This window comes from Sylvia atricapilla, chromosome Z (assembly GCF_009819655.1).
Source record: "Sylvia atricapilla isolate bSylAtr1 chromosome Z, bSylAtr1.pri, whole genome shotgun sequence".
Taxonomy (NCBI): domain Eukaryota; kingdom Metazoa; phylum Chordata; class Aves; order Passeriformes; family Sylviidae; genus Sylvia; species Sylvia atricapilla.
Window position 1 is genome coordinate 87,748,805 of NC_089174.1, and position 13,054 is coordinate 87,761,858.

At 47.1% G+C, this 13,054-nt stretch overlaps 1 protein-coding gene across 1 annotated transcript in view; it reads right to left on the reverse strand.

Annotated features, from left to right (window-relative positions):
* Positions 1-13,054, reverse strand: part of MYO5B (myosin VB) — a 124,527-nt gene that overhangs the window by 68,109 nt on the left and 43,364 nt on the right. The window contains exons 12-13 of the mRNA XM_066339599.1: positions 6,523-6,645; positions 4,715-4,798 (exon numbers count right to left, since the gene is read on the reverse strand). Coding sequence (XP_066195696.1) covers positions 4,715-4,798; positions 6,523-6,645 — 207 coding nt within the window. The remainder of the gene's footprint in view (positions 1-4,714; positions 4,799-6,522; positions 6,646-13,054) is intronic.

Consider the following 13,054-nt stretch of genomic DNA (forward strand, 5'->3'; position numbering starts at 1 on the left):
AGGTGACTCTTGGTCCCAAGGCTTTGTTTTGTTTCAGGGTGTTTATCCAGCCCTGCCCCAGCAAGGATGCTGCCTGCACAGCACATACCCCAGGAACAGGATCTCCTGTGAGGACAGGCAGCAGCCACCACGGCCCCAGAGGCACCCTTGCTTTTCAAAAAATTAAGGGACATGAACACTTCCTCCCCAATTACCCAACTCTCAAAGGAGCACTGCCATCCCATAGCCCTGGAAGCACCACATCTAGCCTGACAGATTCCTAAGTCTGGGATTTCTGGGAAGCAGGCAGCAACATTTCCACTTCATGAACAACAGGTGAGCTGGCAAAAGCAGTTAATGCCTTTTTTACTATTACTATTTAGGGAGCTGGATATTCAGATTTACATTAGGCTGGGGAACGTTAAGTAAGCAGCCATAAATCTGGTCTGGTTAGCAGGGCTGCTGAATTTTCACATCTTGAATCCATCTATGCACCTGCACTGTCTAGTGCCACAGCTGCACTTGCACTCAAAGGGGAAACCCTTAAATGCAAAAAAAGACCCCTCTCTGTCAGCAGGTGGGATGTCATGTATCACCAGCTGAGCTGGACTCCAGCCCACTGAGAACTCCCAAAGCACACACAATTCCTCCCAGCAGCACGGATGCTGGAGCACCTGAGGGAGAGAGCCACATTCCCCACATCCACGGCACACCATGCCAACACATCCACCCCAAAAACACAAGGTAGTGGCAGCTGTGTGGCACCCTTGTCCCCACCCCAGGCTCCTCCAAAAGCCCAACCTGGCTGTATTTCCATTAAGATCCCAGGAAGAGTGCTGTGGTTAACCACTTTTTAGACATAAACAGACAGCCCTGTGCTGTGAAGGGCTGCCTGGCTCTCTGTCACATCCCTGGCCTGAGACAGGAACACTTCCAGCCCTGTTCTGTGGGCTGTTCTCACAGCTTGTTAGTACAGCAGCCTCAACATCACAGTGGGAAGGAAATTATTTGCATTACATGACCAATTTCTTGCAGGTTCCACGATCCAGCTAAGGACCTGCTTCATACTCTCAGCTTTCACTGCTCTGCAGTGAAACTCAACTCCCACCAAAAAAAAAAAAAAGCTCTCTCCTTCTCCACCTGACCCTCTATCCCTAAAAATGACATCCTGAGAGTGGCTGTGGATGACACATCACCATCTGGGATGCTCTGACTCCTGCAAACACAGGAGGTATGGATGGCACATGTACTGATGAAGACATCCAACACAGGCTCTGCATTACTACCTCACACTTGACAATGTGGTAAAACCCCTGGATGAAATTTTGGGTTTCAAAGTCTCTTCTCAACACAGCTAGGAGTGCCACTGATCCCTCCATGCACTTGTTATTGATAACAGCAGCGCTTGTCCCTGAACAAGTGCTGGAGAAGGATCTCAGAGCCGAGCTCTCAGTTTGCATGATGCAAACCTGGTGGAACTGGGATTATCTCTAGCTGGAACCATTCCACAGGTTCTGGGGCGTAAGTAGGAAGGACAGATCCCTCCTCCCCAGCTGGCACAGTCAAAACCACTGGTGCATTATTTGTAATTACAGAGAACTGGAAAATAATACCTTCACAGCGTGCCCGTATGCTTTCCATCAGCATTCAAATCACTTCCCTTAATTCAAAGAACATCAGCCCTCGACTCTTTCAGCTGACCAGCGCTTACAGAACTAATTAAACGCTTTATAAAGTCTCTTTCACCACCTTGTTGATGGCAATAATTGCATTCTAATTAGCAGAAGGCAGTTCTGCCTTGGTGGGAGTGCTTCATCAGCAGTGGCCTGCTGACAGGGAGGTGTCCAGGTCCTTGCTGTGTTAAATTCAGTGCTCCCCCTTGCCCTCTGTGCTGCTTTAGTGGGAATGCAAAGAAGGCTACAGGAATGTTGTGCGCCAGCCTGATCCTGAGGACAGGACAAAGTTCTCACAGCACAGCCCTCTGCAGCACAAATCTGAGCTTTAGATAAATTTACACATTTGGGTAGCACTCAGCACTGCCACTGCTGCTTTTTCTGGTTCAGAGAGACCAGCTTGCCTTTTGCACCAGAACAAAATAATTTTTAATTGTTTATGGCCCTGGAAGGGCAAATGGCAGGCAGGAGGCAAAACTATCAGGGCAACAATCTGCTGGCAAACAGGAGTTAGGGGGAACAAGAGCAGATCATCAGGTGTTGAAAGGATTTGCGAGTGGAATGTGCCAATGCTGCTGCTGCTCTTCTTCCCAAAACAGCACTGATAAAAGCCACTACTCCCATGTCATTAAGGGAATGGCTTAAAGGCAGAAATTCATCAAGATATCTCCCAAAGGTTCTCAGACCCAAGTGTATTTCAGAGTTTTGGGCTGGTAAGGGCAGCTGTGGCTGCCCCATGTCTGGAAGTATCCAAAGCCACACTGGACAGGGCTTGGGGAAACCTAGGGTAGTGGAAGGGGCAGGAGTGGCACTGGATGGGATTTAAGATCCCCTCTAACTCAGCTATTAAAAAAAAGTCTAGGCTGCCCCAATATCATATTGTGGTCCCTATATACGACAAGAAAGCCTTTCTTTAATATCTCTGTCTTTAGGGAATGATCTCCAGGATCTCCACCATTATGCACCACACCACTCCAGGGAGTTACAATCTCTCCTCTACACCAGCAGGAAGAAGTCAAACAGAAATCTTTATCAGACACTGCCAGTTCTGCAGCACTGACTCCAACAGCAAGTTCAGCGCTGGCTAAATAATTAATCATACAGCATCAATTATTCCTGGAGGTTACCTGGCATTTCTAATGAGCTCTAATCACGCCCAGTTTTTCCTTGGGAAGCTTCCTGAGCATGCAGAGCTCTTGATTTGGGCGTTATTAAAGCCCAGTTTCACAGTTACTAATTTCACAACTACTCTCATGGATGAGAAAACTGCTCATCTTGCCATCTTCACATGAATTCCTCGCTGTGAAACAGGCCAAGCCACTGACAACACTGAAATAATTTCCCATTCTCATCTCTTCCAACTCTCACAGGAAGAAACTCCTAAAAATAATGTTTCCTCCACCTCCCCTCACCCCACTCTTTATTCAGGGTGGCATTTAGAAGGTCACAACCAGCAGCAAAACCAAAGAGAAGTTTGAATATGAGAAACATTTGGTTGTAACATGGAGAAGGCCTTCAAAATCTTTAATGCACTATGTATATACACAAACACACATATATATATATATATATATATGTAACACCAACTTAACATGCTGGCCTATGCTGTGGAAGGCTTCAAAATGGTTTTGAGGAAAGCAAATGAACTCCTTCCTTAAACTAAAACACCAGGTTTTGAGGAACAATGGTGCCCCAGAGTCACACAGCCTGGATTTTGGCTGCTGGATGGTGAGTTGGGCTTTGCAGGGCTGCATTTTCACACAAACTGCTTAATAAAAGCTGCCCCTGGGAGGGATGAGGTTGCTCAAAGTTTCAGCTCATTAATTGACAATGAAAGACTCAAGGCTGCAGGGAAGAACTTTTGGTCCGGTTTTAAAACAAGGATTTGAAATTCCTTAGCTGTCTGTGCTATTGACACTTTTAACCTAACCTACCCAAATGCTCACAGAGAGCAGGAGTATGGTACTGGGAGCCAGTGTAAAATCTGCTCAATTCATATAGAAAACTGTAAAATCTCCTGATTTGGAGCTCACTGTCAAATGCTCATTTCCTGCAAGCCATGACCCACTCCAAAGCCTTCAGAGCCCCACAGCTCTTCTGCTTCCAACATCCCACCAAATCCACAACCCATAGGAAATTTTAAACACCAAGAGACAAAAACCCGTTTACCAGGAGTCCTGGCATTCAAAGCCAGTCGATACATCCCTGTTGGCAATTGGTAAAATGAGATGTTGACAAGTTGCTTGTGCAACACTCAGGAGAGGGAACGTACATGGCACAAAACCTTGTAACATCAAGAGTGATCATTAGTATCTGCTAATTTGTTGAAGTTACACATTGGCAGTGGTGCAAAACAGCTCCACAGCAGCTGGAGTGCCTCAGAGTTCATGTTACATTTCCGGCATTCTGTATTAACTCTAGTTTTCACATAGTAATTACTGAAGTAATTAGAAGTCACAGGGACAAGGAGGATGGATTACAGCTAAGAGACACAGCTATTTCCACACAGAAGGGGGATAGGACCAGCAAGGCCACCCACAATAATCAAACTACACTTGTGACAGTGGCTTTTAACCCCAGATCCCCAGGCTTTTGACCAGCCTGGGGCTAGTGGAAGGTGTCCAATGGCAGGGGGCTGGAATAAGATGATCCCTCAATTCTCTTCCAACCCAAATCATCCTGTGATTCTATGGGTGACTGGATGATGGGTAGAGAGCTCCAAGCAAGAGCCAAGTGAGATTTACAGTGCCCAAAAACCATCTGTTCCTAATTTTCACCCTCGGTGGCCAAAAAATAAAGAGGATCATCAGGTTTGGAAACTATTTTTGTGATGCATCTTGACAGGACACCAATGCCAGGGTGAAGGAAGGCACACAACCACCCATATTCATGCACAGGTGTGACTGCACTCTCCTCTCCCCACTTTTTCCCTGCTCCACACCCCACTGATTTGGCTCCTTGGTGGCTAGAGGCACGTTCACACCCTCAGCTTGCTTGGCGTGGCACAGGGATGCACAGCTCAGATTCCAGCCTGGAAAACTGCCCTTACTGGGTGCTTTTACCTTGCTGGCTTTCAGGATGTTGATCTGCTCCTCATACACGGTGTCCCTGTTCTTCTCCAGAAACCCCTCGCTCTGGTACTCCACCTACCAGGACAAAAAGGGAAGAAGTTCAGAGGGTCAAGTCCAAACATGCAGGGAGAAGGTGTTCCCACCACCTTCCCACCATCAGGAGCTCACCCAAAAAAGCTGAGAGGGGAAAGGAACAACTGGAATTTTAAAGGACACTTTTTATCAAAACAATCTGAGTGAAGGCAAAATCCTTACTGCAAACACACATTGTTTCCTAGTCATTAAATTGCTGTGTGTGTGGAAGCAGGGGGTAAAAAATGCAAGGATCATCAGTAACTCTACACGCTCTTTTGTTCACTCCTCAACTCCTTCTAAGTTAATCGATAAACCTCAAAAAATGCCCTGCCTAAGTCTCTTGTAGGTCTCTTGGGTTTCGAAATTGCAGGCAGTTACGACAAAAAGGAATTTTAAAAAGGAATTTTAAAAATACTTGGGAGACAACAAAAGGAAATTTCTCTTTTCTTCACATTTTTTAAAAAAAAAGGATATGCTGTTTATGAAGGATCCGTATGCAAAACCAGCTGCCAAAGGAAAGGTGAGTATCAACCTTTGCCATGGTGAGTGCTTCTGGCATCCAGGGCAAACCTGGTTAGGAGAAGCACCTGTAAGGCATCACAGCACCTGGATGCTGGGCAGCTCCTCAGACATATCCCTGGGTTGATCTTTTAAATTTTTTTCTACCAATGTGTGTTTGGGGTAGCTTCAAGCTTTTGAGATTCCTGTTTGCTGGGTGTAATACATGAAGCTGGAGCCCATGGACAAGACCTCCGAGCACCAGGCACTGGGATTTCGTTTAGTTTAGCACCACAGTTGATATCTCCTCCTTCAAAAAGGTGGGATCTGCCTGGGATCACATCCCGCCTCCTCCCTGCTCACAACTCCTGCTCTTCAAACACAATTCCTTTCCTCCAACGCATCTTCTGCCAAGTTGGCCTTACAAAAACCCATTTCTGTACAGCTTTAGAAAGAAGGAATTTTCTCTCCTGGGGAAACCATGACAATTCACAGCTCGGGGGGAGGCTGAAGCCCTAGGAGCTCATCTAGATCTGAATCCCTGAGCCACAGCCACCACCCAGAAGGCACCACAGTCACCAACAAGCAGCTCTAGGAGCTGGTCTGTAAGCCATCCATAAATAACACTGCCCTCCCACGAAGATGATACAGTCTTTAAGCCAGTTCAGGATACTGTGAGCTCCCTCTGGGAAATCTCCTTGGAAGACTTCCTTAGCCGAGACCAAAGCTGTCAAAACCATGAGCCTTTGCAATACTATGTTAATTTGTCACTTCCCATTGGTTAGTTTCCAGTTCCTGGTTTTTACTCCCATTGATTGGTTCTTTTTGGATCCTCTCCCTGATTGGTCCCTTTCCCAGTTCTTGTCCCTATTGGCCAAGTTGTAAAACCCCACCCCCTGGCTACCCTATATAAACCCTGCTCCCCTGAATTGCTCTGTTTTTCTCCCCTTGATTTTGCTGAATAAAGAAGACTCCTGGGGACTGAAGGACCCTGTCCTGCCTCTCTTCTCCTGCAGTGACCAGAGTGGCCCTGCAGCCAAGGCAGCAGTCACAAGAGAGCTGATCACTCTGAGCACCTGCACCATAGTTATCCTTCTAAACACGCTTCTGGAGAGGAAGGTCACGGTGCCTCTCCATCACCCCAGACCACCACAGGGGTTCACCCTCTGATCCATTTCCCTGCAGGAGGCTTTCCTGGCCCTGCTGAGTGGTCCCCGTGCAGGTACCTTGTCGGCGAAGTGCAGGACGATGAAGGAGGTGTTGGACATGCGAGGCTTCTGGAAGTGCTGGCTGGCGGCGTGGCGGTCGTACAGCTTCTGAGCCCAGTTCTGGTCCGTGCCCTTGGGCACCTGTATGGGGACAAAAGGGACAGTGACAGGGCCACATGGTGCTCTGTGCTCACGCTCTTCCATGACAAACCACCTTTCCAGCAGGAAACACCCAAATCTTGGTTCTGCTCCAGCAGCCGGAAGGGTTCGTTGTAGGAAAAACGGAAAAAAAAAAAAGGCAAAACAAACCAACAGAACGAACCAACCACACAAACACCACAAACACCAACCAAAAAACACCCTGAAACAACACAAAAACAAACAAAACAATGAAAACCTCCAAAACAAAACTCACCGAAACAAAAACAAAACCCCCAAAACAAATAACAAAAAACAAACAACAACAAAAAAAACCCCACAAAAACAAAGCCAAACACAAAAAAAAACAACCCCACACACAAACAACCCCCCCAAAACAAAACAGCCAAACCAAAAGCCAACAAAACCCCTAAGCCTCCCCACAGCAAAAAAATCAAACAAAAAGCCCTGACAGAAAGAAACCCAGAACAAAACAAAAAACCCCAAAAGGAAACAAAATCCCAAATACACACACGACTCCTTAAACAAGAACAAAAAAAACTCACTAATTAAAACACAAATATTAAGGAAGTATTTTTACACTTACGATACATTAACTACTCAGGCACCAACATTATCTTTTAATGCTGTTTTAGGTGACTGAATAGTTTCCTGAAATTGCCACATGAGACCACAAGCACGAATTTTTAGTTTATTTAACCGTGAAATTGTTCCCCTTGGGGTCTGAGAGCCGCCACTGATGGGGCTCATCCCCATCCCATGAACTGGCTACACATACACACACACTTCCTTTTTTTTTAACAAAAAAAAGATAATTAGGTATTTAGGTTAGAAAAAGAAATGGTTCAGAAGAAAAGTCTCTGTCAATATTTAAACTTAGATGGGACAAAGCCTAGAAGCCATGGAACAACTGTGCAGCAACAGAGAGAGCTCTTGATGAGCCATCAGGATGTTACATAGGCCTTTATATGAAAAATGACAGAGGAAATAGGGACACAGAACAGGAAGAGGGGGAACATGAGACAGGTAAAGAAGATTTCTTCATGCTGTGCTGAAACAGCTTTTGATTTCATGACAGCAAACCAAAACACACCAGAAGGGTTCTGGACACAGGGATAAGCATCTCCTGCCAATCCCTGTAATGAGGGTGAATTAAATGCAGCAGCCACTCACACAAGCCGTGCTCTCACACATTTATTTATATTTTACAGTTTTTAAGTGTAGCCAATTATGGATGCACACAGAAATAACACAGACCATCTATAAATATTGAAAGGCACTTAGCTGTGCAATTATATAAACATATTTTATTTATGCAAGGTAAGACTCGCATGTATAAACTATGGGGCTATTTAAAGGTAGATGTGTTTCTTTTCACGGGTTATAGTTAATATTTGCATGCAAAAACATCCTTTCTGGAGGTATCACTGGGTACCTCCTGTGCAGGACTAAGCCACAGGTGCAGAGCAGGAGCACTGCAGCCACCTTGAGCCAGATTTATCCTGCACTAGTTCTCTTCCAGGGCATTCACTTTGCTGAAAAACCTGCTTATCTCAGAGCTGAACTTCAAAGGCATCCCAAAAAGAGGGTTTGCCATACCCTGCTCACCGTCCTGCAGCCTGGCTATTTTTAGCTGCCTGGGAAGCACCTGATAGGGTCCAAATTCCAAAGATAAAAATTAATAAGGCCATTATCTGTACTATTATAACAGCTTTTGGTATTACCTTGGCAGTTTGAGGCCCTCACAGCAACTGAGAAAGTTATTTAGAGGCTATCTCATCTTTTTTTTAGGGGATGGGGAAGAGGAAAAGAGATTGCCTTGCAAGTTTTGTACGGAATCTTTAAACAGGACAAAGCTGACACCAGGAATTGCACAAGGTCACTGCCTGTGCTCCTCTGTCCCTGCCGTGCCTCTGCCTGTCACAGGCAGGGTCCCCTCCCCTCTGGATTCACTGTCCCTGGTGCTGCCAGGAGCACCTGCAACCACAATCACACCCCACACTGCAGCCAGGGCCAGCCCCACAGGATCCATTCTGCATCCCAGGACCAAAAACCCACCAGCCAGGTGAGGAGAGGCTTGAGACTGCCTGGGCTAAAGGCCGAGATTCCCTCCTCCACCACCTCCAACAGAAGGACCATTAAATGGATAGAAGAAACAAAGGTCAATGGCTTAAGGTGCAGGAAGGTAGATTTAGATTAGATATTAGGAAGAAATTCCCCACTGTGAGGGTCCAGCACAGGGTGTCCAGAGAAGCTGTGGCTGCCCCATCCCTGGAGGTATCCGAGGCCAGGTTGGACAGGGCTTGGAGCCACCTGGGATAGTGGAAGTTGTCCCTGCCCATGGCAGGGGGTGGAGCTGGATGAACCTCAAGGTTCCTTCCCGCCCAAACAATTCATAGATTCTGTCATTCAAACCGAACAATCTAAAAATCAACCTTCTGAAAACACAGTAGGAACTACTCACATTTTATTTCTTTACTCCTCAGCACTCCGATATTAGTTAAAGCCTGACAAGAGCCTGGGCTGCTTCTGCACTCCAGAAACACGTTCCACTGCAAGTGATGTGCCTGACTTTGAAGTCATCAGAGCTGACAGCGTGACGTTGGGGAGGCTGCTCTGCCCACGGGTCGGGCAGCCCACCCGAGAGGAAAGCCCAGGGCTCCAACCTCTGTGTATCTGCTCGTGGAGCAGAAATCCCCCCGGACAGGAAGGCCATGTGCTAACTTCTGATGTCCAAAAAACTAACGAGCCCAGACAAGGAAAACACATTTGCTCAGATCCCCCAAGTTCGCAGCGATGCACGGAGACAGGCAGGGTGGAAAAGCAGGAGCAGAGCACAGCATCCCTGGCACTTGACAGAAGGACACAGCAAAGGTTAAAGAGCATCTCCTGAACAGCATTAGAAAATGCATTTGGCAGATTAGCAGCATAGCACGGTGGCAATGTGCCACAGAACACAGAATGGAGCCACAGAGGAGCTCAAGAACGTTGAGGGAGTTTGTGGGTTTGGTGAGACACATCCCCCTTTGGCAGCCCCAGGGTCGGGCTGCTCCACAAGCAGAAGGATCCCTCACAGATCTTGGACAATGATCACAACGCTGACGTGTGAATCCTTCCAATCAGCCTGCTCCACAAGCAGAAAGATCCCTCACAGATCTTGGACAATGATCACAACGCTGACGTGTGAATCCTTCCAATCAGCCTGCTCCACAAGCAGAAAGATCCCTCACAGATCTTGGACAATGATCACAACGCTGACGTGTGAATCCTTCCAATCAGCCTGCTCCACAAGCAGAAAGATCCCTCACAAATCTTGGACAATGATGACAACATTGACATGTGAACCTTTCCAATCAGCCTGCTCTTGACTGAACTCTTTTGGTTGCACTTAATGGAAATGGGCACTTGTTTTTTCATTAATTTTTTCACTCTCACTCCCATACCAAGGCAAAAGCAAGGCAACAGTGAGGTGGCAGGACACTCTATGGAGAAACCTGGGCATCCACAGAAAGCTCTGAGTGTATTCCCAAAGAGAACCACAGAATATCCTGAGCTGGAAGGGACCCACAAGGACCAGCAATGTCCAACTCCTGGTCCTGCACAGGACAGTCCAAAAATACATCCTGTGCCAGAGAGCACTGTCCAAGGCACTGGGGATGTAGTTTCAGCCTGAAAAGCAGGACAGCTGACTCAGCTTTGACAGAGGCTCTGCAAAGTGCAAAATGCAAAACTGCATTTCTGAGGGGTTTCTGTTTCCTGTAAAGATGGCTTAAACCTCTTGAAAAACCAACCCCAACTGGCTGCTGGTCTTCAGAGAGTGTGATTCATTCCACGTTTCCTCAGAATTCAAAGCATTCAAATTCCTCCAAAGAGTGCTGTCCCCCTCCACCGAAGTAACTCCCTCCATGAGTGCACCCATACCCTAAATCTATTCCAGATATCCAATCAATCTTCCCACATCCAGCTGTAGAGAAGACAGCCTTCATCCCTCACTTCTTATCACAGGCTCTACTCCCTTCCCAGATTATTTCCCCCTTGGCCCCACTGCACCCACCCTCATAGCTCACCAGAGGGGAGGTTATCCTGGATGCCCTTCTGCCCCTTCCCATCATTTTGGGCTCTCATCCATTTGTGCTGCAGTGTCCCACCACCATGGTGGCCTTGGCCAGAACAGGGGACATGCCTTTTCTGAACAGGGGATGTGAACTCTCGCTGTTCCTCTGGCATCAGAGCAAAACCAAGAGGTCCTAAAAACTTACAGATCCAGGCAGGTGAAACTCCAGTGCAGAAAACAGGGAAAAGGCTCTTCCAGGACTCCAGGGTCCCTCAGCAGAGGACACAGGTCCCAGTCCAGGCAGATTATAAGGACTCCTGGGCACACCAAGAATGTAACAGGAGGTAGGACCAAATGAGCTCCAGAAGCCACTTCCAACCTTAAGCATTCTACAACAGCTTCCAAATCGTAATATTTCAAAGCAGTTTAAAAAACCCTCATCTCCCTCCTGGAGAGGGATTTCTCACAAAGACATGGAGGGACAGGACACAGGGAATGGCTTCCCAGGGCCAGAGGGCAGGGCCAGCTGGGATCTGGGGAAGGAATTGGTGGCTGTGAGGGTGGGGAGGCCCTGGCACAGGGTGCCCAGAGCAGCTGTGGCTGCCCCTGGATCCCTGGCAGTGTCCCAGGCCAGGCTGGACAGGGCTGGGAGCAGCCTGGGATGGTGGAAGGAGTGGAGCAGGATGATCTTTAAGGTCCAGACCAAACCATTCTGTGATTCTGTGATTACATGATTCTAAATGCTAAACTCTGTTTCAAGAAGCAGGGCTTTTCTCATTAGCTTTCATGAGACAAGTTTAGTCCTTAACACTCCAATCCCAGTTCAAGAGCCCTCTCTTTCACTGCCAATTCTTATGTCAATTTTCCCCTAAACAGCAACAAGACTCTCCTGTGCCCTACACTGCTTCAGCATGTACCCAGCCACCTCCTCCCCAACCACACATTAAGGATTAAAAAAAAAAAACCCATACTGTGAAGAAAGAACATTAGTGACAAACCCTCTGCATTTGCACTAATGCTTCATTATGTACCAAATATTCCCCTGACGCCGTTCCAGGTTCTGGAGTGTTTTTATCCACTGCTGTAGGTTCTAACGAGGTGGCGTGTAATTACCTTATTGTGGTCCCACCCCAGGAGGTGAAACACTGCCCTGGGGGTGAAGGTTTTCATCCACAAACTGCTGCTTTCAGTTGACAGGTTTTGCTGAAATTTTCATAAATCTGGAGAACTCTTGCAGCTTGTTATAAAAGAGGCGATTACAGGGCCGGTAATAAAGGCCTATGACTAATGACAGCATCCCCCACTGACAGGTAAACACCCAGATAATTGGCATTTAATGAGAAGGGAGAGGAAATAGATCTTGTGGGTTTGTGGTTTTGGGGTGGTTTCACTTGGGTTTTTTGGTTGTCATTTGTTTTCTTGTTTGGGTTTTTGGGGTTTTCTCTTGGTCAAAAAATAAGCGTGGGTGAAAAAAGTAGTACCAGGTAGATCTACTGCTGGCACATTGGAACTGCAATTTCACCTACAACAACAACCAGGTGTTACCCCCAACACCAGGGAAGCTTCCCTTATGGTCTTCACAGCATCCAGGAGACAGTTTGAGCCTGCAAAATTGAACTGGCTTTAATCACACAGACACCAGATGAAACGGTGCTGAGTATCAAGCAAATAATCTGACCTCCTTCCGAACCAGCACTGGCTGAGATACTATTTTTAAGGACATCAAATTAAGTCTAATCTGTTCTCATTTTTAAGGAGATTTCCTGAGAGCAGACTTGAACAGGGCAAAGCCCCAACTCCAGCTCACCCCAAAGACTTAGCCAGAGTGTCTGCAGCCCAGACCAGGGCTGAGCTGGTGGATGTGCAAGCTGGGACAGCCCTGTCACACCTGGGAAGGCAGCTCTGGTACCCGGAGGGCAGCAAACACTTCACAGGTCACCCCCACTTTCAGACAAACACAGGTGCTATGTCCTTTTCCAGGAAAAATAGTCTAAAAAAGGAATCCCAGGTCTTTCCCTCTGATACCATATAACACTTGTGTTCCTGAGCTACCACATCTGTCCTGTGCTCATGGACCCAACAGACAAAATTCCTTGGGTCCTTCTTATCACCTTGGCTGGTGAAGGCACCTTATCTACTTCAGCTCTCTGCACACTTTGTCTCGCTCTTCCCTGCCTTTGTGCAAAACCACTCGGAGCCCTCCAACAGGACATCTCCAGCATCAAAGAGCTTCAAAACAGGAATCCCAGCTTCCCAAGGAAACCTGTCCTTTGACATTCCTTATTCCTGTGTAGATTAGATTATTCATGACTGAACAATGCGTGAACAAGGAGTCCA